General features: G+C 43.7%; 1 protein-coding gene across 15 annotated transcripts in view; it reads right to left on the bottom strand.

The window, feature by feature from the left end:
- LOC105494335 (CAP-Gly domain containing linker protein 1) overlaps nt 1-22444 on the bottom strand; it is a 151053-nt gene that overhangs the window by 51241 nt on the left and 77368 nt on the right. For 10 of the 15 annotated variants that reach the window (XM_071070907.1, XM_071070901.1, XM_011762687.3 and 7 more), the window contains 8 exons: nt 20034-20978; nt 15662-15778; nt 13667-13724; nt 13048-13131; nt 11672-11828; nt 7303-7468; nt 6989-7204; nt 981-3248 (listed from right to left, as the gene is read on the bottom strand). In XM_071070907.1, the coding sequence (XP_070927008.1) occupies nt 981-3248; nt 6989-7204; nt 7303-7468; nt 11672-11828; nt 13048-13131; nt 13667-13724; nt 15662-15778; nt 20034-20978 (4011 nt within the window). The remainder of the gene's footprint in view (nt 1-980; nt 3249-6988; nt 7205-7302; nt 7469-11671; nt 11829-13047; nt 13132-13666; nt 13725-15661; nt 15779-20033; nt 20979-22444) is intronic. The other 5 variants (XM_011762742.3, XM_011762751.3, XM_011762757.3 and 2 more) reach the window with 2 other exon arrangements.

Raw genomic sequence — 22444 nt, 5'->3', positions numbered from 1 at the left:
GGAATCTTCCAACTCCAAATGGATAGACACAATGAAAGAGTTAAAAGCCAAACAGAAGACCCTGTATTTCAATATGCGCCAATTTATTGCTTTTTTTTTTTTGAGACAGATTTTTTCCCTCTTGTTGCCCAGGCTGGAGTGCAATGACATAACCTCGGCTCACTGCAACCTCCATCTCCTGGATTCAAGTGATTCTACTGCCTCAGCCTCCTGAGTAGCTGGGATTATAAGTGCACGCCACCACGCCTGGCGAATTTTTGTATTTTTAGTAAAGACGGGGTTTCACCATGTTGGTTAGGCTGGTCTTGACCTCCTGACCTCAGATGATCCACCCGCCTCAGCCTCTGTGAGCCACCACGCCCGGCTGCTTTTTTTTTTTTTTAAGATGGGGTCTTGCTCTGTCACCCAGACTGGAGTGCAATGGCATGATCTCGGTTTCCTGCAACTTCTGCCTCCTGGGCTCAAGCAATCCTCCCATCTCAGCCTCCTGAGTAGCTGGGACTACAGGCATGTGTCACCACGCCCAGCTAATTTTTGCATTTTTTGTAGAGACAGGGTTTTGCCATGTTGTCCAGGCTAGTCTCAAACTCCTGGACAGAAGCCATCTGTCTACCTCAGCCTCCCAAAGTGCTGGGATTACAGGCGTGAGCCACTGTGCCCGGCCTTATTTCACTATTGTTCTTAAGCCTTTAAGAAACCACAGTTAGCTTTTTCACAAAGTTTCTCCTTAAATTAAAAAATAAATCCTTTTTATTCACAGTTTGCAATTTTTTCAAATGGGGAGAGACTACTACAGTGAGATACTTAGTAAAGAGTCCCCCTTTCAGACTGTAACGAACAGCTTGAGACATATAAGCAACTGACTTAATGAGGTGGATTTCCATAAGCAGAAATGAAGAAAGATGACCTACACCACTTGAGTTAGTGCACAGTGTTAGTCAACAGTCTGGGTGCTCAATACTTGACCCCTCTCACTTTACCGTAAATGACTGAAGAGTCTCGAGCTCTCTAATTTTAAGAGTAAGCTTGTTCTTGTCTTTCCTCAAAGTACGGTTTTCATTTTGAGATTCTAGGAGATTGGCTGAAATATGGCTGTTGGTTTTGGCCAACTGGCTGATCTCCTTCTGAAGGATGAAGTAGCTTTCTGCCAGCATTTCCTTCTCCTTCAGGAGCTCATCCTTTTCCAGCATCATTTCACTCTTCTCAGCCAGGAGGTTCTGGTTGTCTTGCATCACCTGGGCTTTTTCGGCCAGGGTCACCTCATGGTTCAGCTGAAGGTCATCCAGAATCTTGGTGAGGCAGCTGTGCAGTTCCTGCAGTTCTGCCTTGGATTTGGACAAGGCAGCAAAATCACTTTTCAGAGTCTTTATATGGGCAGCAAGTTGAGCTGCTTCTGCAGTCAACAGTTCCTTCTCCTCAATTATCTCTGCCACTTCTTGCTCCGATTTGGTCTTCTCTTGAAGTAGCACAAACTTCTCGGACTGCAACTCCTCGGTACACACTCTTAACTCCTCCACCTCCTGCTCCAGGAGCACCATCCTCCCGTGAAGCTGATTGTTTTCGTACAAGGATGACTCTTTCTCCTTTGCTCTGGCTTCCTGCTCCAGGATTAAGGACTGCTGCATTTCCTGGATCTCCTCACTTAATTTCTGACACTCTTCTTGCAGGTTCAAGCTATCTCTCAGCAAAATGTTCTTCTCGGAACAACACGTGTTAAGTTCAGCATCCAAATTCTCCTTTGCTTGCAATATGTGAGTGTGTTCTTTTTCCAGATTCTTTTGGGCATTTTGAGCCTCTTTCAGCATCAAAGAGAGGTCGCACTTGCTGGCCACTAGTTCTTGGTTTTCGTTTTTTCTCTCTTGAAGCTCCTTCTTCAGAGCGTCAATATTACCGAGGAGTTTCATATTCTCTTGCACAATTATCCTTCTGTTTGCAGACTCTTGATCACATTGCCTTTTGAGGTCTCCTATGGCTTTGATGGAATTCTCTCTCTCTGCAAGTAAAACTCCATTTTGGGTTTCCAGTGCGGATTTTTCTTTCAAGAGACTATCCTGATGCTTTTTAAGTTTAGTCATTTTCTGAGAAGCCATCTCCTTCTCGGAAGTCAGGTAAGTGATCTTCTCATTCAGGCTCATCTCAGTATGGGCAGCCTCTTCTGAGCATTTGTGGAGTTTTTCAGTGATGATTCTATTTTCACTTAAAAGTTCTTCTTTCTCAGCCAAGAGCCTTCTCTCAGAGGCAGCCAAGGTTTCTTTCTCATGCAGAAGCTGGATGCACTCAGAGTCTGTGACTGCCCGCCTGGCCTTAATTTCCTCCAAGAGCTTCGTGAGGCTTGTGTTTGTGGCCTGGAGTTGCATGGTCTCCAGCTCTGCCTTCCTCAGGGCCTTGCTGGCATCATCCAGCTGTGCGCGGAGCCCACTGGCTTCTGAGCGGAGCAGCTGTTTGACCTGGAGAGCGGCCTGGAGGCTGGCATTCAGCTTTTCCTGATCGTGCAGCAGCATGTCCGTCTCTAGCTGCAGATCTCTGTTGTTCTGAAGAGCATTATCTCGTTCCACCTTTAAGGCTATGCACGTGTTATCGAGATTGGACAGTTTCTCTAAAGCTGACTTTTTCTCAGCTGTGAGATCTTCAATGTCCTGTACCAAAGCTTTCTGATCTTTGACTAGCTCCTCATAAGAGCTCTGCAGCTTCTGAATGATGTCATCCTTATCTTTGGCCAAGATGAAGTTTTCGGTAATAAGTTTCTTGATCTGGTCTGCCAGGTGATCTCTCTCTTCCTGGTCCTTCTCAGTCTTGGCAATCAAAGCATCTTTGCTGAGCTGGAGCTCTTCGATGAGCGTCTGCATGCTCACCTTGGAAGCTTGCAAAGAGTCATTCTCCATATTGATCTTCAAGAGTTCTTCCTGTGCAACATTGATTTCTTTAAGCAATTTCTCTCTCTCAACAGCCAAAACTTCTTTATTGAGATGTTCCTGCTCATAATGCTTTTCAGCATCTTGCTTTTCTTCTAAGAATTTCTCCTTTTCTAAATTAAGAGTTTCATTCACTGACCACAGTTTCTGCTGGTCTCCCTGAAGTAAAGCTATTTTGGCCTCCAATTCTACAAGCTTGGATAAAAGTGAACCGTTTTCTAACTTTAAATCATTTCCCTCCTGCGAAAGAAGCTGCTTCTCTGATTTCAGACCCCTCAGCTCTTCTGACATTAGTTCAATTTCTTTTTTGGCTGATGTTAACAAATAAGTTAGCGACTACAGAAACAAAAGATGGAAAGAATGGAAACAAAAATGAAATCAAGCAGACAAATGCAAGCCCAAATAACTTAATGTAACCTAAATGATAAAACCTTTACAATTTCTACAATAAACTTTATAGAAACTATCTGAATAACAAGGGAAAGAAACTAAACAGAGCCCATAAAAAGATAAGTCAAAAGTAGCTTTGCAAAGTGCTTCTTTATCTGTTAGCTTATTTTATCTTTGAAACAACTTGTGAAATTATTCCCAGTAGCTACCTAGAAGACAAAAACAGTAGCTTGATTTTAATATCAGGGCAAAAGATTCTTTCTTGCCATTCCAATTATCGAATTACTTTGAATACAGAAAGGATTCATAGAAGAATTTTTAAAAATACAATTAAAAGAAGTACAAAAAGTCAGTACATTTTAATAAAAAAAGGAAGGGGCATAACAAGGGAAAATAAACTATTGCCTTCCAAACTCACCGCAGGACCTTACTTAAGGACAGCCACTGGGCTGAGAGTGATTTAGTCCTAATATCACATATAACTTAAAAACTACAGCCTAATTTCTAGGCTTTGGTGACTAAAATGAATAGTTTTTTTTTAATTTACTGAATTATAATTTGACCACAGTGTCTATAACAGTGCTGTCCAGAATTTTCTACAATGATATAAATTTTTTTTTTTTGAGACTGAGTCTCGCTGTATTGCCCAGGCTGGAGTGCAGTGGTGCAATCTCAGCTCACTGCAACCTCCGCCTCTGGGTTCAAGCCATTCTCATGCCATAGCCTCTCGGGTAGCTGGGATTACAGGGCTCCGCCACCACGCCCGGCTAATTTTTGTATTTTTAGTAGAGACAGGGTTTCACCATGTTGGCCAGGCTGGTCTCAAACTCCTGACCCCAAGTGATCCACCCACCTAGGCCTCCCAAAGTGCTGGGATTACAGGCATTAGCCACCATGCCCGGCTGATATAAATGTTCTTATTTGCAGTCCCATCATGGTGACCTTATGACTACTGAGCACCTGAAATGTGGTGAGTACAACTGAGGAGCTAAATTTTTAATTAAAATGTAACAAATTTAAATTTATTTATTTATTTTTTGGAGAGAGTCTCACTCTGTGGCCCAGGCTGGAAGGAAATGGCGCGATCTCAGCTCACTGCAACCTCTGCCTCCCAGGTTCAAGTGATCCTCTTTTAAGCATATATAAAAATAGAGAAAATAATGTAGACCGCATATATTTCCATATTAAGGTTTTTATTTTTATTTATTTTTTGAGACAGAGTCTCACTCTGTCACCTAGGCCAGAGTGTGGTGGCACCATCTCAGCTCACTGCAGCCTCCACCTCCCAGGCTCAAGGGATTCTCCTGTCTCAGCCTCCTGAGTAGCTGGGACTACAGGTGCGTGCCACCACGCCCGATTAATTTTTTGTATTTTTAGTAGAGACAGGGTCTCATGATGTTGCCCAGGGTGGTCTCTAACTCCTGAGCTCAGGCAATCCGCTCACTTCGGCCTCCCAAAGTGCTAGGATTACAGGTGTAAGCCACCAGAACTGGCTACAAATTTAAACTTGAATGGCCTCACATGGCTGGTGGCTACTGTATTAGGCAGCACAGCTATAGCCCACTGGCTCTTAAAAGTAGGGAATAAGGAGGCTTCATGGGCTCCCTGAACCTTGTTGAGTGCACACATAAACTTTCCTGAAAAAATATCTGTAGATTTCATTAGATTTTTCCAAAGAGTCTGGGACTGATTAAGATCCACTGAAATCAGATACCAGACAACTTTGGAGGGGAACAGTCCTGGCATTTTAACTCAGTGACCCTTGCACAAAACCAACCAACAAAATTAGTGAGAATGGCCAGGAATGATGGCTCACACCTTGGGACGCTGAGACAGGTGAATCACTTGCATCCAGGGGTTCGACACCAGCCTGAGCAACATAGCAAGACTCTGTCTCTACAAAAAAAATTTAAAATTAGCCAGGTGTAGTGGCACATGCCTTTAGTCTCAGCCACTTGGGAAGCTGAGGCAGGGGGATCACTTGAGCCCGAGAGGCTGAGGGTGCAGTGAGCCATGATTGTGCCAGTGCACTCAGCCTGGGTGACAAAGTGAGACCTTGTCTCAAAAAACAAAGGAAAACCGAGGAGACCTTGTATCAGCTTCTTCCATGCTGTGGTATGCTCAGGTTGCAACATTTTATTTATTTATTTATTTATTTATTTTTTTATTTTTTATTTATTTATTTTTTTTTTGAGATGGAGTCTCGCTCTGTCACCCAGGCTGGAGTGCAGTGGCCAGATCTCAGCTCACTGCAAGCTCCGCCTCCCGGGTTTACGCCATTCTCCTGGCTCAGCCTCCCGAGTAGCTGGGACTACAGGCGCCCGCCACCTCGCCCGGCTAGTTTTTGTATTTTTTAGTAGAGACGGGGTTTCACCGTGTTAGCCAGGATGGCCTCGATCTCCTGACCTCGTGATTTGCCCGTCTCGGCCTCCCAAAGTGCTGGGATTACAGGCTTGAGCCACCACGCCCGGCTAGGCTGCAACATTTTAAAGGAAATACAAAAAAAAAAAAAAAAACCTGAAGTCTGCACAGATAAACCACAAAGACAAAAGATTTGGGAATTGTATCTAGTGTTAAATGGCTCATAAAACTGGAGGTATTTCACAGAAAGAAGAGAAATCCTCAACTATCAGCATGTAGAAGAGGGAGAATATGGGCCTCCCAGATGACATGCAGGGCGCACACACACCATGGCACGTCCACTTAGTTAGCAAGAGGCTTTTCATGAGATTGGTTTCAGTCCTATATATGCTCTTTTATCATTTCTTTCTACTAAACTCCCATAACACATTAAAAATAAATAAAGATGAATATTTACTTTCCTTTGAGCAATAAAAGGTTAAATAGTGGGAAGGCTGAACTTCGTGAAGTTACCAGAGTCACAAAATATACTGGTCAGGCCAGGCACGGAGGCTCACACCTGTAATCCCAACACTTTAAGAGGCCAAGATGGGAGGATTGCTTGAGCCCAGGAGTTCAAGACCAGCCTGGGCAACATAGCAAGACCCCACTCTCTACAAAAAAAGAAAAAGTAAAAAATATATATTGGGCACAGATACAATCCTGAAACCATAAAATGAAATCCAACATACCAAGTTCTGCTCTATCTACTAACAGGGTGTTTCCTCCCTGCCCTTGAATCCAGCTTCCTCATCAATAAGCTCACGGTACCTTCCTGGGGACACACACAAGCCCTCTGTGGAGTTCTCAGTTCTAACTCTTCCTGGAAGAGCTCTGTTCCTCCAACCAGGCTCTCTCTAGTCCTGATTCCTTGCTTGCTTGCTTCATGTGACCTCTGCCTCTTGCTTTACTGCAATGTCTCTCTTAACCCTAGTGCAAGGCGGCAACAAGCATGGCCAGTATTAGAGGAACAAGCAGGCAAGCAGAGCTCAGGCAATGGAAGAACCTTTGTGATGGCTGGGAAACAAGCAGCACGGGGGTGACAGCTACACACTCCATTCCAGGAAAGACCGGCCGCCATCACCGTCCCTGAGAAGGAATGGCAGCTGGCACAAAACACTTGAAGCCATAGGAAACGTAACGTACCACCCACGCACTCAGAAGGGTAACGTTTGTAGAGGCCATCGTAACTTGTCCCACTGGATGCTGCTTTCTAAGAACCCTTCCTGCCTTGACACAGAGCTCAGGCAAGCTACAGCACAAGGAAATTCTCTCGCATCACGTACTTTGGCTTTGTCGGCTTGCTTTCTCAGCTCCTCCAGCTCCTGCAGCAAGCCACTGTTCTCCTCCCGTGCGCCCTTCAGCTTGTCCTCTGTGTCCAGCAGCGTCTTCCGGAGGTTCTGCAGGATTTCTTCATGCTTGGTCTTTGTCTCAGAAGTGGCCTTCTCATACCCGGCTTTCAGCTCCTGACACTGGTTGTGGCTCGTTTCCATCTTCTTTTCCTGCAGAGACCCCGAGTGAGGGAATCAGTCATCTGCCCATGTGTGTACTACCCCTTGCCTTCCTTTCCAGCCAACAGACCCACTGAGTCTCTCCTTACCAGGTCTGACAATTTCCTCTCCAATTCTTTCTTTTCTTCCTCATGCTTTTCAGCTGCTTCTTGCTGGCTCTGTTCAGCTTTGAGAGTCATGTCCTCAATACTTTTTTGCAGAAAACTTGCATTTTCATTAGCCTTTGTAAGTTTTAGCTGTAATTCTTCTACATATCTAGAAAAAGTTTCAACATAAGGTGTCAATTTTTCATAAGAATGTTTTAAATTTAAGAGTTATATTAAAATATACTACTAATAACAACTGTAGTAATTATTTTTAAAAGTTATGTGTAATTAATAACATCTGAACTAGGCAAGAAATTTTAAAATGCTTTGCCTAATCATTTTACCAATTATGACAGTTACAAATACATTATTTACAGTAACAACTACTGTCATTGTGAAGGTTTACTATGTCAATAATTTAAAAAGGAAAAATGAGTGAAAAATAAACTTATTAAAGGAAATGAGGCCAGGTGTGGTGGCTTATGACTATAATACCAGTGACCTGGGAGACCAAGATGAGATCACTTAAGTTCAGGAGTTCGAGACCAGCCTGGTCAACATTGCGAAACCCCGTCTCTACTAAAAATACAAAAATTAGCTGGGTGTGGTGACGCATCCCTGTAATCCCAGTTACTCAGGAGGCTGAGGCAGCAGAACTGCTTGAGCCCAGTAGAAAGAGGTTGCAGTGAGCCAAGATCGCGTCACTGCAGTCCAGGCTGGGCAACAAAGCAAGACCCCATCTCAATTGAAAATAAATAAAGGAGGTCAGGTGCGGTGGCTCATGCCTGTAATCCCAGTACTTTGGGAGGCCAAGGTGGGTGGATCATGAGGTCAGAAGATCGAGACCATCTTGGCTAACATGGTGAAACCCCATCTCTACCAAAAATACAACAAATTAGCCAGGCGTGGTGGCGGGCGCCTGTAGTCCCAGCTACTCGGGAGGCTGAGGCAGGAGAATGGCATGAACCTGGGAAGTGGAGCTTGCAGTGAGCCAAAATCACGCCACTGCACTCCAGCCTGGCCGACAGAGTGAGACTTTGTCTCAAAAAATAAATAAAATGAAATAAAATAAAATAAAATAAAATAAAATAAAATAAAGGAAATGAGTATTTTTAAATTTTAGCAGACTAGATAACCAAAAATTCATTCTAGTGCTTCTGGAGGACAGAAGATACAAAAATGACAGTAACTCGAAGTTCTACTTTAAAGAGACTACGTGGTTGAACAAAAACATGTATACAAAACATGGGGGGCCAGCACATTGGCTCATGCCTGTAATCCCTGCACTTTGGGAGGCCGAGGTGGGCAGATCGCCTGAGGTCGGGAGTTTAAGACCAGCCTGACCAACATGGAGAAACCCCGTCTCTACTAAAAATACAAAATTAGCAGGGCATGGTGGCGCATGCCTATAATCCCAGCTACTCAGGAGGCTGAGGCAGGAGAATCGCTTGAACCTGGGAGGCGGAGGCTGTGGTGAGCCAAGATGGCGCCACTGCACTCCAGCCTGGGCAACAAGAGTGAAACTCCATCTCAAAAAAAAAAAAAAAAACATGGGACGTTGACCAAGAAAACAGACTATCAGATGAATCAGAGATACGAGAGGGAAACTTGGGGGCACTTCTGGTTTTTATATCCACAAAACACCTACAAAAATGGAGCTTTTTGAAGGCACTGAGCCACCACTACCTGGGCAGCAGCACCACCTCAAGGCAAGTTTGACCAAAGTTGCCCAACCAAGGCCTGACCACCACTCAGTGCTGACAGAATTGTGTGAGGGTGAAAGACTGGATGTCTTAATAAATAGAACTTTGCAGGTATTAACACTTTTAAGAAGTAGAAGTCTAATGCCTACAGACTTAATTTATAAATCTTTGCCTTATAAATTTTTATTTTTATATGACAGCTATTAAAAGAAAAAGATCAAAGCAACAAGAATTCCAAATAAAGACAAGAACAGATATTAAGACAGAGGAAACTTCAGCACTGAGGAAGTACAATGCAGTTTTTGGTTTTTTTTGTTTTTTTGAGACGGAGTCTTGCACTGTTGCCTGGGCCGGAGTGCAATGGCACAATCTTGGCTCACGGCAACCTCTGTCTCCCGGATTCAAATGATTCTCCTGCCTCAGCCTCCAGAGTAGCTGGGATTACAGGTGCACACCACCACGCTCAGCTATTTTTTTGCATTTTTTTAGTAGAGACAGCGTTTCACTATGTTGGCCAGGTTGTTCTTGAACTCCTGACCTGTGATCCACCCACCTTGGCCTCCCAAAGTGCTGGGATTACAGGCGTGAGCCACTGCACCCGGCCTACAATGCAGTTATTAAGAGCAGGAGGGGCTCTGGGACCAGACTGCTCAGATCTGAAACCTCAGGCTTCACCCCAGTAAGCCTCAGTTTCCCTCCATTCCTTCCTTTTTATTATTTATTTGTTTATTTATTTTGAGACAGAGTTTTGCTCTTGTTGCCCAGGCTGGAGTGCAATGGCACAATCTCAGCTCACCACAACCTCCGCCTCGCAGGTTCAAGTGATTCTCCTGCCTCAGCCTCCTGAGTAGCTGGGATTACAGGAATGCACCACCACATCTGCCTAATTTTGTATCTTTAATAGAGATGGGGTTTCTCCATGTTGGTCAGGCTGGTCTTGAACTCCTGACCTCAGGTGATCTGCCTACCTCGGCCTCCCAAAGTGCAGGGATTACAGGCATGAGCCACAGCGCCTAGCCTTATTTATTTTTTTTTTTGAGACAGAGTCTAGCTCTGTTGCCAAGGCTGGAGTGCAGCAGCATGATCCTGGCTCACTGCAACCTCCGCCTCCTGGGTTCAAGTGATTCTCCTGCCTCAGCCTCCCAAGTAGCTGAAATTATGGGCGCACACCACCATGCCTGGCTAATTTTTGTATTTTTAGTAGCGATAGGGTTTCACCATGTTGGCCCAGCTGGTCTCGAACTGGTGACCTCAGGCAATCTGCCTGCCTCAGCCTCCCAAAGTGCTGGGATTACAGGCGTGAGCCATCATCTCTGGCCTCTTTTTCTTTTAAATGGGAATAATACTAAACTCACCTCATAGGATAATAAGAATTAGAAAGCTGTTAGCACAGTGCATGGCCCATAGTAATAGGTAATATGTGTTTCCTATTAAAATAAGTTCAGGCCAGGTACAGTGGGGCTCATGCCTGTAATTCCAGCACTTTGGGAGGTCAAGGCAGCCAGATCGCCTGAGGTCAGGAGTTTGAGACCACCCTGGCCAACGTGGTGAAACCTTATCTCTACAATAAACACAAAAATCAGCAGGGCATGGTGGCATGTGCCTGTAGTCCCAGCTACCCAGGAAGCTTAGGCAGGAGAATCGCTTGAACCTGGGAGGTGGAGGCTGCAGTGAGCCGAGATCACGCCACTGCATTCCAGCCTGGGCAACAGAGTGAGACTCTATCTAAAAAAAAAAAAAGTTAAAAATATTTTTAAAGGCTGGGCACGGTGGCTCACGCCTGTAATCCCAGCACTTTGGGAGGCCGAGGCAAGCAGATCACCTGAGGTCGGGAGTTCGAGACCAGCCTGACCAACATGGAGAAACCCCCGTCTCTACTAAAAATACAAAATTAGCCTGGCGTGATGGTGCAAGCCTGTAATCCCAGCTAGTTGGGAGACTGAGGCAGGAGAATCACTTGAACCCAGGAGGCAGAGGTTGCAGTGAGCTGAGATAGCACCAAGCTGAGATCACGCCACTGTACTCCAGCCTGGGCAAGAAAAGTAAAATTCCATCTCAAAGGAAAAAAAAAAAAAATATATATATATATATATATATATACACACACACACACCTTTTCTTTTTTCTTCTTTCAAGATGGAGTCTCGCTCTGTTGCCCAGGCTAGAGTGCAGTGGCACAATCTTGGCTCAATGCAACCTCCACCTCCTGGGTTTCAAGTGATTCTCTCATCTCAGCCTCCTGAGTAGCACATACCACCACATCTGGCTAACTTTTGTATTTTCAGTAGAGACAAGGTTTCGCCATGTTGGCCAGGTTGGCCTCAAACTCCTGACCTCAAGTGATCCGCCTGCCTCGGCCTCTCAAAATGCTGGGATTACAGGCATGAGCAACTGTGTCCGGCCTTCTTATCTTTTCTTTACAAGTCACCAGAAGCTCTACAAATAATATTGTATTCCTTAATTCTGTTGTTCTTGACAAGTAAGATAGGTAAAACCCATTTTAGAAGGTTAAATAGTTGATTCAAGGACACAATGAGGTAACAACAGAAAGGAACAGAGACGGGGAACTTGAAAACGTAACAATCCTAAACATTTTCTCTCCCCTCCCATCTATAGCTTGCCGCAGAGCCTAACTGAAGGTGGGCACTCTTTTCAACAGTCACATATACCTTTCTTTCAGACGTAACTCATCGTTCATTTTCGTCAGCTGAGAAGAGTTATCTCCTGACATCTTCATTATTTCTGCAATGTCATTTTCCAGTTTTTCCTTCGCCTTTATCAGCTGCTCTTCTCTCTCATCTTTCTCTCTAAATTTTGCCTCCATCTCTAAATATATAGAGAAAAAAAGAATGGCACGGCTGTGTTATAATCAACAAAAACTGACTGAGTATATCCTTGCTCATGTAATATTTTCACATAGCAATCCTTGTCCTCATAAAAATCACATTCTAATGAAGAAGGCAGACAATAAGCAAGATAAAGAAAATAAATTGGTCAGGCACGGTGGCTCACGCCTGTAATCCCAGCACTTTGGGAGGCCGAGGCGGGCAGATCACAAGGTTAGGAGATAAAGACCATCCTGGCTAACATGGTGAAACCACATCTCTACTAAAAATACAAGAAATTAGCCAGGCGTGGTGGCGGGTGCCTGTAGTCCCAGCTACTTGGGAGGCTGAGGCGAGAGAATGGTGTGAACCTGGAAGGTGGAGCTTGCAGTGAGCCCAGATCGCGCCACTGCACTCCAGCCTGGGCCACAGAGCGAGACTCTGTCTGGAAAAAAAAAAAAAAGAAAAAGAAAAAGAAAAAAAGAAAATAAATCATATAATTAATAGTGGTAAGTTCTAAGAGGAAGAAAAATAAATGCAGGGAAAGGAGCTGGGAAGGAGGTTAGACTCTCAGATGGGGCTTCCCTGACATTTCAGGGGCTGACATTTCAGAGAAAACCTGAAGGAAGTGAGGGAACAGGGAAAAGCAAGTGCACAGGCTCTGAGAAAGGAACACCCACCACGTCCAAGCACCGCAAGGAGGCTGAAGTGGTTGGAGTGGAATGAACAGGGGAAGGGGGTCCCAGATGAAATCCAAGAGGTAATAGGGCCTGATCGTGGTAAGGACCACGGCTTTCCCTGAGTGGGATGAGAGCCGCTGGACGACCTTGAGGAGAGAAGCGACATGATCTAAGTTCATATTAAAAGGATTGCTCTGGCTGCTGTGTTGAGAACAGACTGAAGCTGGCACAGGCAGCAGCAGTGAGCCCTGGTGGTCAGCTGTCAGGGTAGCTCAGATGAAAGATGGCTGTTGGCCTGGAGCAAGGATAGCAGTGGGAGTGGTAAGATGTGGTAGATTCTGGCTCTTGTCAAAACAGAGCAAAGAGGATTTGCTGGAGGTTACAGATCTCAAACAAGTATTTCATCACATTGTTATATCACCATAACGAGTGAAGAGGCTACGCTTGAAGAGTACATTTGTTATGTAACATACTACAACTGTCTCAAACACGGGAAAGCCTACTGTATTTAATGTTTCGTCACCGGAGATGTCTTCTTACCTGCTAAGTTTTCTCTCAGCTTCTCCAAGTCAGAAGACAGCATGTTAAACTGTTCCTCCTTTTGGTGTAACTTATTTACAGTTTCTATTTAGGATAAAGTTAGAAGTTTAATATGTTTCACGTTTAATAAGCTATCTGGAGCTTGGCTGTCTTACAACCCAATCAAATATTATGCTCAAAAGATCTGAGAACACAGGAATACTAAAAAGTCCCCTTACAAATCACACAGCTGTGCACAGCCTAAAAGAAGCAGGTCTGCTGCTGTCTCTGGCCTCCCCGAATCTGTACTTTCGGCCCGCATCAGGCCCTTTCCACTCATCTCTTTCCTTCTTCCAATTAAAACTCAATAAAGCTATCAATGATGAGAGCATAAATAACTCTCTTCCCAGGAATACTTACATTTTAATACGGAACAAGCCTTAAGCTAAAAGAAGAAAAAACTGGGAGTCTGAGGCTTCAGGAAACCAATGGAAGCCAGTCTTTCTGAGCACGGCAGGAACTTCCAGGGGAGTGAAATGAGGCTACGGGCAGTGTCTACTCTGTGCACTCCACAGGCCAGCTCCAGTTTGAAAGAATAATGTTCTTTAAAGCAATCTGCACACGCTCTAGTAAGACATACCTTGCATGCTTCTCTGAACAGAGACTGCCTCCTCTGAAGCTTCAGCAAACTTTTCTTTCTAAAGAAAAAGAATCGGAGATTCTGAACAGAAAGATTTCAAATTGTGAAGACAAGAAGTTTCTATCGATTATAATTACAATACTATCTGCTTTTTGTTGCTGGCCTTGTTTTATTAAAACTAATATACTTCAAACATATGATACCAATTACTACCACATGTGGGTCATACACACGTGCATGTATACACACACAAGACTGCAGTCTGCATGTGTGTGTGTGCACACGTGGGAAGGCAGGTGTACCTGCATGCCGATGTAGGCACGTCCATACTTAGGTTAAGTACATGCATGTGCGTGTATACACAGGGTGCATGTGTATGCTTCATGTTGCCACCCCTCAAACAGCAGACCTTCTCTTCAGAAACCTGCCTGAGATGGTGAACAGAGCTCTGAAGTTTGTTATTTCTGAGAGTAATCTGAGTCTAATATCTTGAATCTAGGTCTGTGTTGCTACTTTTGAAACTGAAAAGGCCCTTCAGTCACTTACTGTTCAAGGTCTTCTTTTTTAAACATGACTATAGGCCAAGTTAAGAATCACTCTCCTGGTTGTCCTGAGACGAACTTCGAGCTAGCTACATCAAGGAGATTGTTACATGAGGATTTCTAACTAGCTAAGATTATGATAAGATGGCACAGGGGCCACAGTGCATCCAAGCCCTCAGGCTGCCCTCTGTGCCATCCCACAGCCAGACTCAGGGTGTCATGTCTTGTCCTAAGATATACAGAAGGATACTCTAACTTAGGGGGAAAAAAAAAAAAAAGGCAAGGCTTCCTAAAAGCTTTGGGAGGAGAGCAGAGAAGCAATGAACTCAAAACATTTTCTTAAAGGACATCAGGCCGGGTGTGGTGGCTCATGCCTGTAATCCCAGCACTTTGGGAGGCCGAGGCGGGCAGATCACTTGAGTTCAGGAGTTTGAGACCAGCCTGGCCAACATGGAGAAACCCCATCTCTACTAAAAATACAAAAACTAGCCTGTCGTGGTAACAGGCGCCTATAATCCCAGCTACTCAAGAGGCTGAGGCAGGAGAATCTCTTGAACCTGGGAGGCAGAGGCTGCACTGAGCCGAGATTGTGCCACTGCACTCCAGCCTGGGCAATAGAACAAGACTCTGTCTCAAAAAAAAAAAAAGAAAGAAAGAAAAGAAAAAAAAATCACACATGTTTATTCACACTGTTAATAGCACAGAAGTGTAATGAACAGGGAAGAGGGAGGGATGTGGAGGACCTGGAACAGCTGAGCCTGCATGGCACATATGCCTCTTGTCTAGTTTCTCCATAAGCCTCTGGCTTTTCTTTCCATGGCATGTGGATGGGTACCACCGGCACTACTCGTATCAGCCTTGTTTAAACTCAGGTTTTAAGTGCAGGAGGCAAGTAGGAAGGAACAAAGTTGAGAAAAGGTAAAAAATATATATATGTCATACAACTTGAGATTAAGGTAAAAGACAACATATAAAAGGGAAGGTAATTTTCTGAGGTGGAATAAACTGAGTTAGATTTCTTTGAATTTGTTTAATTAGACAGCAAACATCCTGCCTCGCCAACAGAGGGCGCCAATGGCCCAGGACAGCTGCTGCCCTGATAGGCACAATTGAGGGGCCTTATTCAATATGAAACCTAATTGTTCAATGCATAACTTGGAAGGGCTCTGTCTTTAGTAAAACTAAGTAGTCAGTAACATTTCAAAGCAGTGTGTTACCAGAGGCGAAGGGATAGATTAAAAAAAAAAAAAAAAAAGTAATACCTACCTCGGTTGTTTAGGTTTGATCTGATTCCCCTCAAAGGACAATATTTATCAGCCAATAACTAATACACTCAAGTTCAATCAACATGTAGAAAGAGAAAGGAAACAGCTGCAATATTTCTTACTGGAGGATTTTTTAAAACAGGAAATGGCCAGAAACCCTGAGATTCAGATTCCCAACAGGTACTTACCAAAATCTGAAGTTCTTTTTCCAAAGTGTCTTTCACTTGACTGACTTCACTCAAATTTTCCTGAAGGTTAGTAAGCTTTAGCTCTCTCCCCTGGAGCTCTCTGGTAATGCTACTAGCCTAACACACAGAGTTACATGGTATGGAAGCAAATGAACAAAAGGAAAACAAAAGAGAATGAGAAGAAAAAAAAAATAAACAAATGTAAAAAAACTTATGAGAAACATAAAACAAAACTGAAAGGAATACAAATTTGGTATTGGTTTTTAATTCTAAGATGTCAACGACTTTTCGAACAATCAGTTCTATGATACGATTTCCTAATGGCTTTCGTTTGTTGTTGTTGTTGTTTGCCTTTTTGTTTGTTTTGAGACGGAGTCTCGCACTGTTGCCCAGGCTGGAGTGCAGTGGCGCGATCTCGGCTCACTGCAAGGTCCGCCTCCTGGGTTCACGCCATTCTCCTGCCTCAGCCTCCCGAGTAGCTGGGACTACAGGTGCCCGCCACCATGCCCAGCTAATTTTTTGTACTTTTAATAGAGATGGGGTTTCACCGTGTTAGCCAGGATGGTTTTTTTGTGTGTTTCTTTTTCTTTTTGAGACAGGGTCTCTCTTCCCTGTCACCCAGGTTGGAGTGCAGTGGTGTGATCATGGCTCACTGCAGCCTTGAACTCCTGGGTTCAAGTGATCCTCCAGCACCAGCCTCCTAGGCAGCTGAGATTATAGGCCCGTGCCACTACAGCTAATGTTTAAAACAATTTTTTACAGATGGGGTCTCTGGCCGGCCTCGGTGGCTAATGCCTGTAATCCCAACATTTTGGGAGGCTGAGGCAGGTGGATCATTTGAGGTCAGAAGTTCAAGACCAGCCTGGCCAATATGGTGAAACCCCGTCTCTACTAAAAATACAAAAATATACCGGGCATGGTGGCATGTGCCTATAATCCCAGCTATGCGGGAGGCTGAGGCAGGAGAATTGCTTGAGCCTGTGAAGGAGGCCGAGGTTGTAGTGAGCTGAAACTGCGCCACTGCACTCTAGTCTGGGTGACAGAGTGGGACCCTGCCTCAAAAACAGAAAGAAAGAAAGAAAGAGAGAGATGGGGTCTCACCATGCTGCCCAGGCTGGTCTCAAACTCCTGGACCCAAGCAATCCTCTCGTTTTGGACTCTCAAAGTGCTGGGATAAGAGGCATGAGCCACTGTGCCCAGCAACTATTTTTAAAGAGTCAAAATAGACTCTTTTTCTATACTTCATTGTAACTTGGAGTATCAGCATGATCTAAAGTAGACGGTGTGGATGCTTACTTTCTAAATGAGCTACTTGAGCAATTTCATTTCCTAGACTTTAAAAACCTTGGCTGGCCACGGTGGCTCACACCTGTAATCCCAGCACTTTGGGAGGCAGAGGTGGGCGAATCACAAGGTCAGGAGATAGAGGCTGGCCAACATGGTGAAACCCCATCTCTACTAAAAACACAAAAAATTAGCCAGGCGTAGTGGCACGCACCTGTAGTCTCAGCTACTCAGGGGGCTGAGGCAGGAGAATCGCTTGAATCTGGGAGGCGGAAGCTGCAGTGAGCCAAGATCACACCACCACACTCCAGCCTGGGCCAAAGAGCAAGATTCTGTCTCAAAAAAAAAAAAAAAAAAAAAAAAAAAAAAAAAAAAAAAAAAACACCTTAAGGCCAGGCACAGTGGCTCACACCTGTTATCCCAACACTTTAGGAGGCCAAGGCCAGTAGATCTCAACTGAGGTCAGAAGTTCAAGATCAGTCTGGCTAACATGGTGAAATCCTGTCTCTACTAAAAATACAAAAATTAGCCAGGCGTGGTGGTACACACCTGTGATCCCAGCTACTGGGGAAGCTGAAGCAGGAGAATCCCTTGAGCCTGGGAGGTGGAGGTTGCAGTGAGGGCGACAGAGCGAGACTCTGTCTTAAAAAATAAATAAATAAAAACAAAAACCTTAAGATGGGAATATATGTGGTCTACATTATTTTCTCTATTTGTGTATATGCTTAAGGTATTTTGACATTTAAATACAAATAAAATTTAAAAATCCACTGGACAGGCAAGATGTGGTAGCTCAAGCCTGTAATCCCAGCACTTTAGGAGGCCGAGGTGGGTGGATCACTTGAGGTCAAGAGTTCGAGACCACCCTGGCCAATATGATGAAACCCTGTCTCTATTAAAAATACAAAAATTAGCCAGGCATGGTGGCAGGTGCCTGTAATCCTGGCTACTCGGAGACTGAGGCAGGAGAATCGCTTGAACCTGGGAGGTGGAGGTTGCAGTGACACCCAAGATTGCACCATTGCACTCCAGCCAAGGCGACTGAGTGAGACTCTGTCTCAAAAAAACAAAACAAAAAAATCCACTGTACAATAGTCATTATAACTTGGTTTTCATGAAATCTTGATGTTAAAAAGTAAACTAACATTAGCTAAATATTATCTTCTAATTTTTGTGTTTTGATTAGTATTTCGGAACCACATGAGGAGATTTGAGAAAAATTTCCTGTAACCAGTTTGTCATCTTTGACTACGGTTAGTTAGAAATTTTTTGCTGTTTGTCAGTCCTCACCTCACCCCACCTTAACCATTACAACCCTTCCTTCTTTGCCAATAGAGCAGCCTCTCCCACAAAAAAGTTCAGAACATTGAGCATCAATACCAGTGCCTCGACTAGTGGCAGGACTGGGAAACAATTCCTCGAACCATCCTTAAAAATAAAGATGACTTTTAACAAGGCTAGTTAGTAAGGAACACAGCTGGCGAATGTTTCATTTAATTTTCTAAGCCTTGACCACATGCACACTTGTTCAGTATTTCCCCCAGAAAAGAAAGGGACAGATCGTGTTCTCATTGTGCCACAGAAAAAAACTCCAATGAGATTTTTGCCATGGAAAGGGCTCCAAGCTTTTACCCTTAATTTTGCTGTGAATGTTATTTATCACGACATGTGTTCTTTCAGTTTGTTTTTTGTAGATGGAGTCTCGCTCTGTCGCCCAGGATGGGGTACGGTGGCACAATCTCAGCTCACTGCAACCTCCACCTCCTGGGTTCAAGCAATTCTTGTGCCTCAGCCTCCCGAATAGCTGGGATTACAGGTGCACACCATCATACCTGACTAACTTTTGTATTTTTAGTAGAGGGGGCCAGGCTGGACTCAAACTCCTGACCTCAAGTGATCCGTCTGCCTCGGTCTCCCAAAGCACTGGGATTACAGGCATGAGCCACCTTGCCCGGCCAACATGTTAATTTATAATAGTCAAGAAGCACTGAGTTCACATTCTGTTTTTATACATAACCCTATAGGCAATTACAGTCACACATTAAGAATCAGGATACCTTCTAAGAAATGCATCATGAGGCATTTCACTGTTGTGGGGACATCACAGGGTGCACTTACACACACCTAGAAGGTATAGTGTACTACACACTTGGGCTACATGGCACAGCCTATTGTTCCTAGACTATAAACCTGTACAACATGTTACTGTACTGAACGCTGCAGGTAATTGTAACACAATGCTAAGTATTTGTCTATCGAAGCATATTTAAACATACAAAAGGTAAAGATACCATATTATAATCTTATGGAACCACCTTTGTTGATGTGGTCCATTGTTGACTGAAACATCATTATGTGGCACCTGACTACGTGTGGTTAGAAAAGGAGGAGATGTTCTTTTAAGCTTCTTTTTTTTTTTTTTCTTTTTTTTTAGACCGAATCTTGCTGTCTCCCAGGCTGGAGTGCAGTGGCATAATCTCGGTTCACTGCAATCTCCACCTCCCGGGTTGATCAAGCAATTCTCCTGCCTCAGCCTCCTGGGTAGCTGGGATTACAGGCGTCCGCCACCATGCCAGGCTAATTTTATGGTTTTAGTAGAGATGGGGTTTTGCCATGTTGGCCAGGTTGATCTCGAACTCCTGACCTCAGGTGATCACCTGCCTCAGCCTCCCAAAGTGCTGGGATTACAGGCGTGAGCCACTGCGCCTGGCCGATCTTTTAAGTTTCTGTTCATTTATTCATTTATCTTAACACCATAGTGTTAGGGCATTCTTTATTTTAAAGAGTATAGACTGGAGCTAAGCTCAAATTAGAAGTCACAGCATAGCCCAGAGATAAATAGATCAGGTACTCAGATAATAGGCAGCCAAAATAAATTCACATGGTTGAGCCATTATTTTCTCTAATCTCCTCAGATGAAACCATACTTGAGATACTCAGAACATACTACACTATACTCAACTGGCGACATCGAACAATTTAATTAAATTAGCAATTTGAAAGATGAATGACCTCAACTCAAAAGTAACATAATGCAAAATAAGAATAACAAATGGAAAAGAAAAGGATGGAGGATGTCAATACAAACCTTGCTACTTTCAGCATTCTTTTCAATCTCTAAATGTTTAATCTGTTTCTCAGCTGCCTCAAGCTGCTGTCTAAGTTTCTCCATTTCCGATTTGCCTTCGGAACTGGCTTTCCGAAGTGCATCAAGATCCAAGAGCTTTTCTTCAGTAGCCTTGAGCTGTGATGTAAAATTATCAATAACCTTGGTTTGTTCATTGCATTTGGCTTGTAGTACCTCTAGCTCCTTTACCTTTATTTCAGCTTCCTGTAATTTGTTCAACGTCTCTTCCATTTCTACGAGATGCTGGTCTTCTGCTTTGTCCAGTTTCGACTTGATGGCTTCCAGACTGTTTTCCTTTTCTTTAATAACTTTCATCAGTTTAGCCCTCAAGGCTTCCATCTCTTTAGCATGAGCAGACCGTTCAGAGTCTTGTTGATTCTGCAAATTTTCTATTTCGTGTTGGTAATCTAGTCTCATTTTCTCTATTTGTGTTTTTAGCTCAGCAAATTCTGCCGTCTCTGTCCCAAGCCCTTTGCTGAAAGATACCTTCAGTTCTTCCATCGCCTGCTGGTGGGACGCAATGGCAGTCTCCAGTTTGGACTTCCATAGAGCTATCACATCTGAGTTCTCTTTGTTGGCATGCTCCAGCTTGCTTTTCAATGACTCGTTCTCTTTGGAAAGCTTTTCCGTGGCAGTATACAGAGCTTTTATCTCCTTCTGATGAGTTTCTTCCCGGGCTCCAAAATGCTCCTTCAGAGAAGTTATTTCTCTCTGGTGGTCAGTACGGGTGACTTCTAACTTTTCTTGCAAAGAGCTTATCTCTTGCAAAAGGGAAAGTGACATGTCCACATCCCCAGCAGGCTTATTGGACTCTAGCCTTCTTCGGAGCTCAGCTACTTCCTGTACTCTCAATGCTAGGTCTTTCTCCAACTCCATTATACGTGACTTTTCTGAAACTGTAGCCACCTATTAACAGCAGTCCAAAGAAAAAAAGATCATTTAAATAATAAGTCATTGACTTTTTTTTTTTTTTTTTTTTTTTGAGATGGAGTTTCACTCTTCTTGCCCAGGCTGGAGTACAATGGTGCGATCTCAGCTCACTGCAACCTCCACCTCCCGGGTTCAGGCGATTCTCCCGCCTCAGCCTCCTGAGTAGCTAGGATTACAGGCATGCGCCACCATGCCCAGCTAATTTTTGCATTTTTAGTAGAGACGAGGCTTCACCATGTTGGTTAGGCTGATCTCAAACTCCTGACCTCAGGTGATCCACCCACCCCGGTCTCCCAAAGTGTTGGGATTACAGGCGTGAGCCACCGCGCCCGGTCTGATTTTCTCTGACACTGAAGATATTTAATAACTACCTCATCTCAGGCAGCAAGCTATTATGAATGTTTATAGGTTAATACATATTTCTAACTGTGATAATGGCTTAAGTCCAACTTTAGTAGCTCCAATTCTAAAGAAGCTTAAATCAGATAAATATCCATTAACTGATAAGTTAACAGAAACAGTAACTTTCAAAGTTCTCAGATATATCTGCCTCCTGAAAGAAAACATTTCCTTATTTTGCCAGTTTGTTCTACTCCACTTCATCCAGGCTGCATAAATGCTTATCCATTTCATGGAAGTGATCTTACAACTGTGCCATCCGGAACAGTAGCTGTTAGCCACACGTGGCTACTAAGCACTTGAGACAGGGCTCATCTGAAGTGAGGTGTGGTGTAAGTGTAAAATACCCATCAGATTTTGAAGACTTAGAAGGAACACAAAATGTCTTGTGGGCCAAGTGCAGTGATTCACGCCTGTAATCCCACCACTTTGGGAGGCCGAGGCAGAAGGATCACTCGAGGCCAGGAGTTCAAGATCAGTCTGGGCAACATAACAAGACTCCATCTCTGCAAAAAATAAAAAATTAGCCAGGTATGGTGGTGTCGCCTGTGGTAACAGCTACTCGGGAGGCTAAGGCAGGAGGATTGCTTGAGTCCAGGAGGTTGAGGCTATAGTGAGCAGTGATTGTGCCACTGCACTCCAGCCTGGGAGACAGAGCAAGACTCTGTCTCTAAAAAAAAAAAAAAAAATGAAATTATATTTTAAAATGGTTAAAATATCTTGTTAATTTTTATATTGATTAAATATTTTGGATATATAAGTTTACATAAAATATATTATTAAAACTAATTTAACCTGTGATTTACAAAAAAGTAATGTGGGTACCAGAGAATTATAAATTGTACATGTGTGGCTTGCATTATACTTCTATTGGATAGCACTTGCATAAAAGGTCTAAAATTACCTATCAAATGTTTCAATAAATAACACATCACCTGTAGAATGAAACTCTCATTGAAGAATGAAGAATTAATTTACTAAACTTTTTTTTTTTTTTTTTGAGAGGGAGTTTTGCTTTTGTTGCCCAGGCTAGAGTGCAATGG

Source organism: Macaca nemestrina, chromosome 10 (assembly GCF_043159975.1).
Source record: "Macaca nemestrina isolate mMacNem1 chromosome 10, mMacNem.hap1, whole genome shotgun sequence".
In the NCBI taxonomy this organism is placed as follows: Eukaryota; Metazoa; Chordata; class Mammalia; order Primates; family Cercopithecidae; genus Macaca; species Macaca nemestrina.
This window is presented reverse-complemented; position numbering and strand designations above follow the sequence as displayed.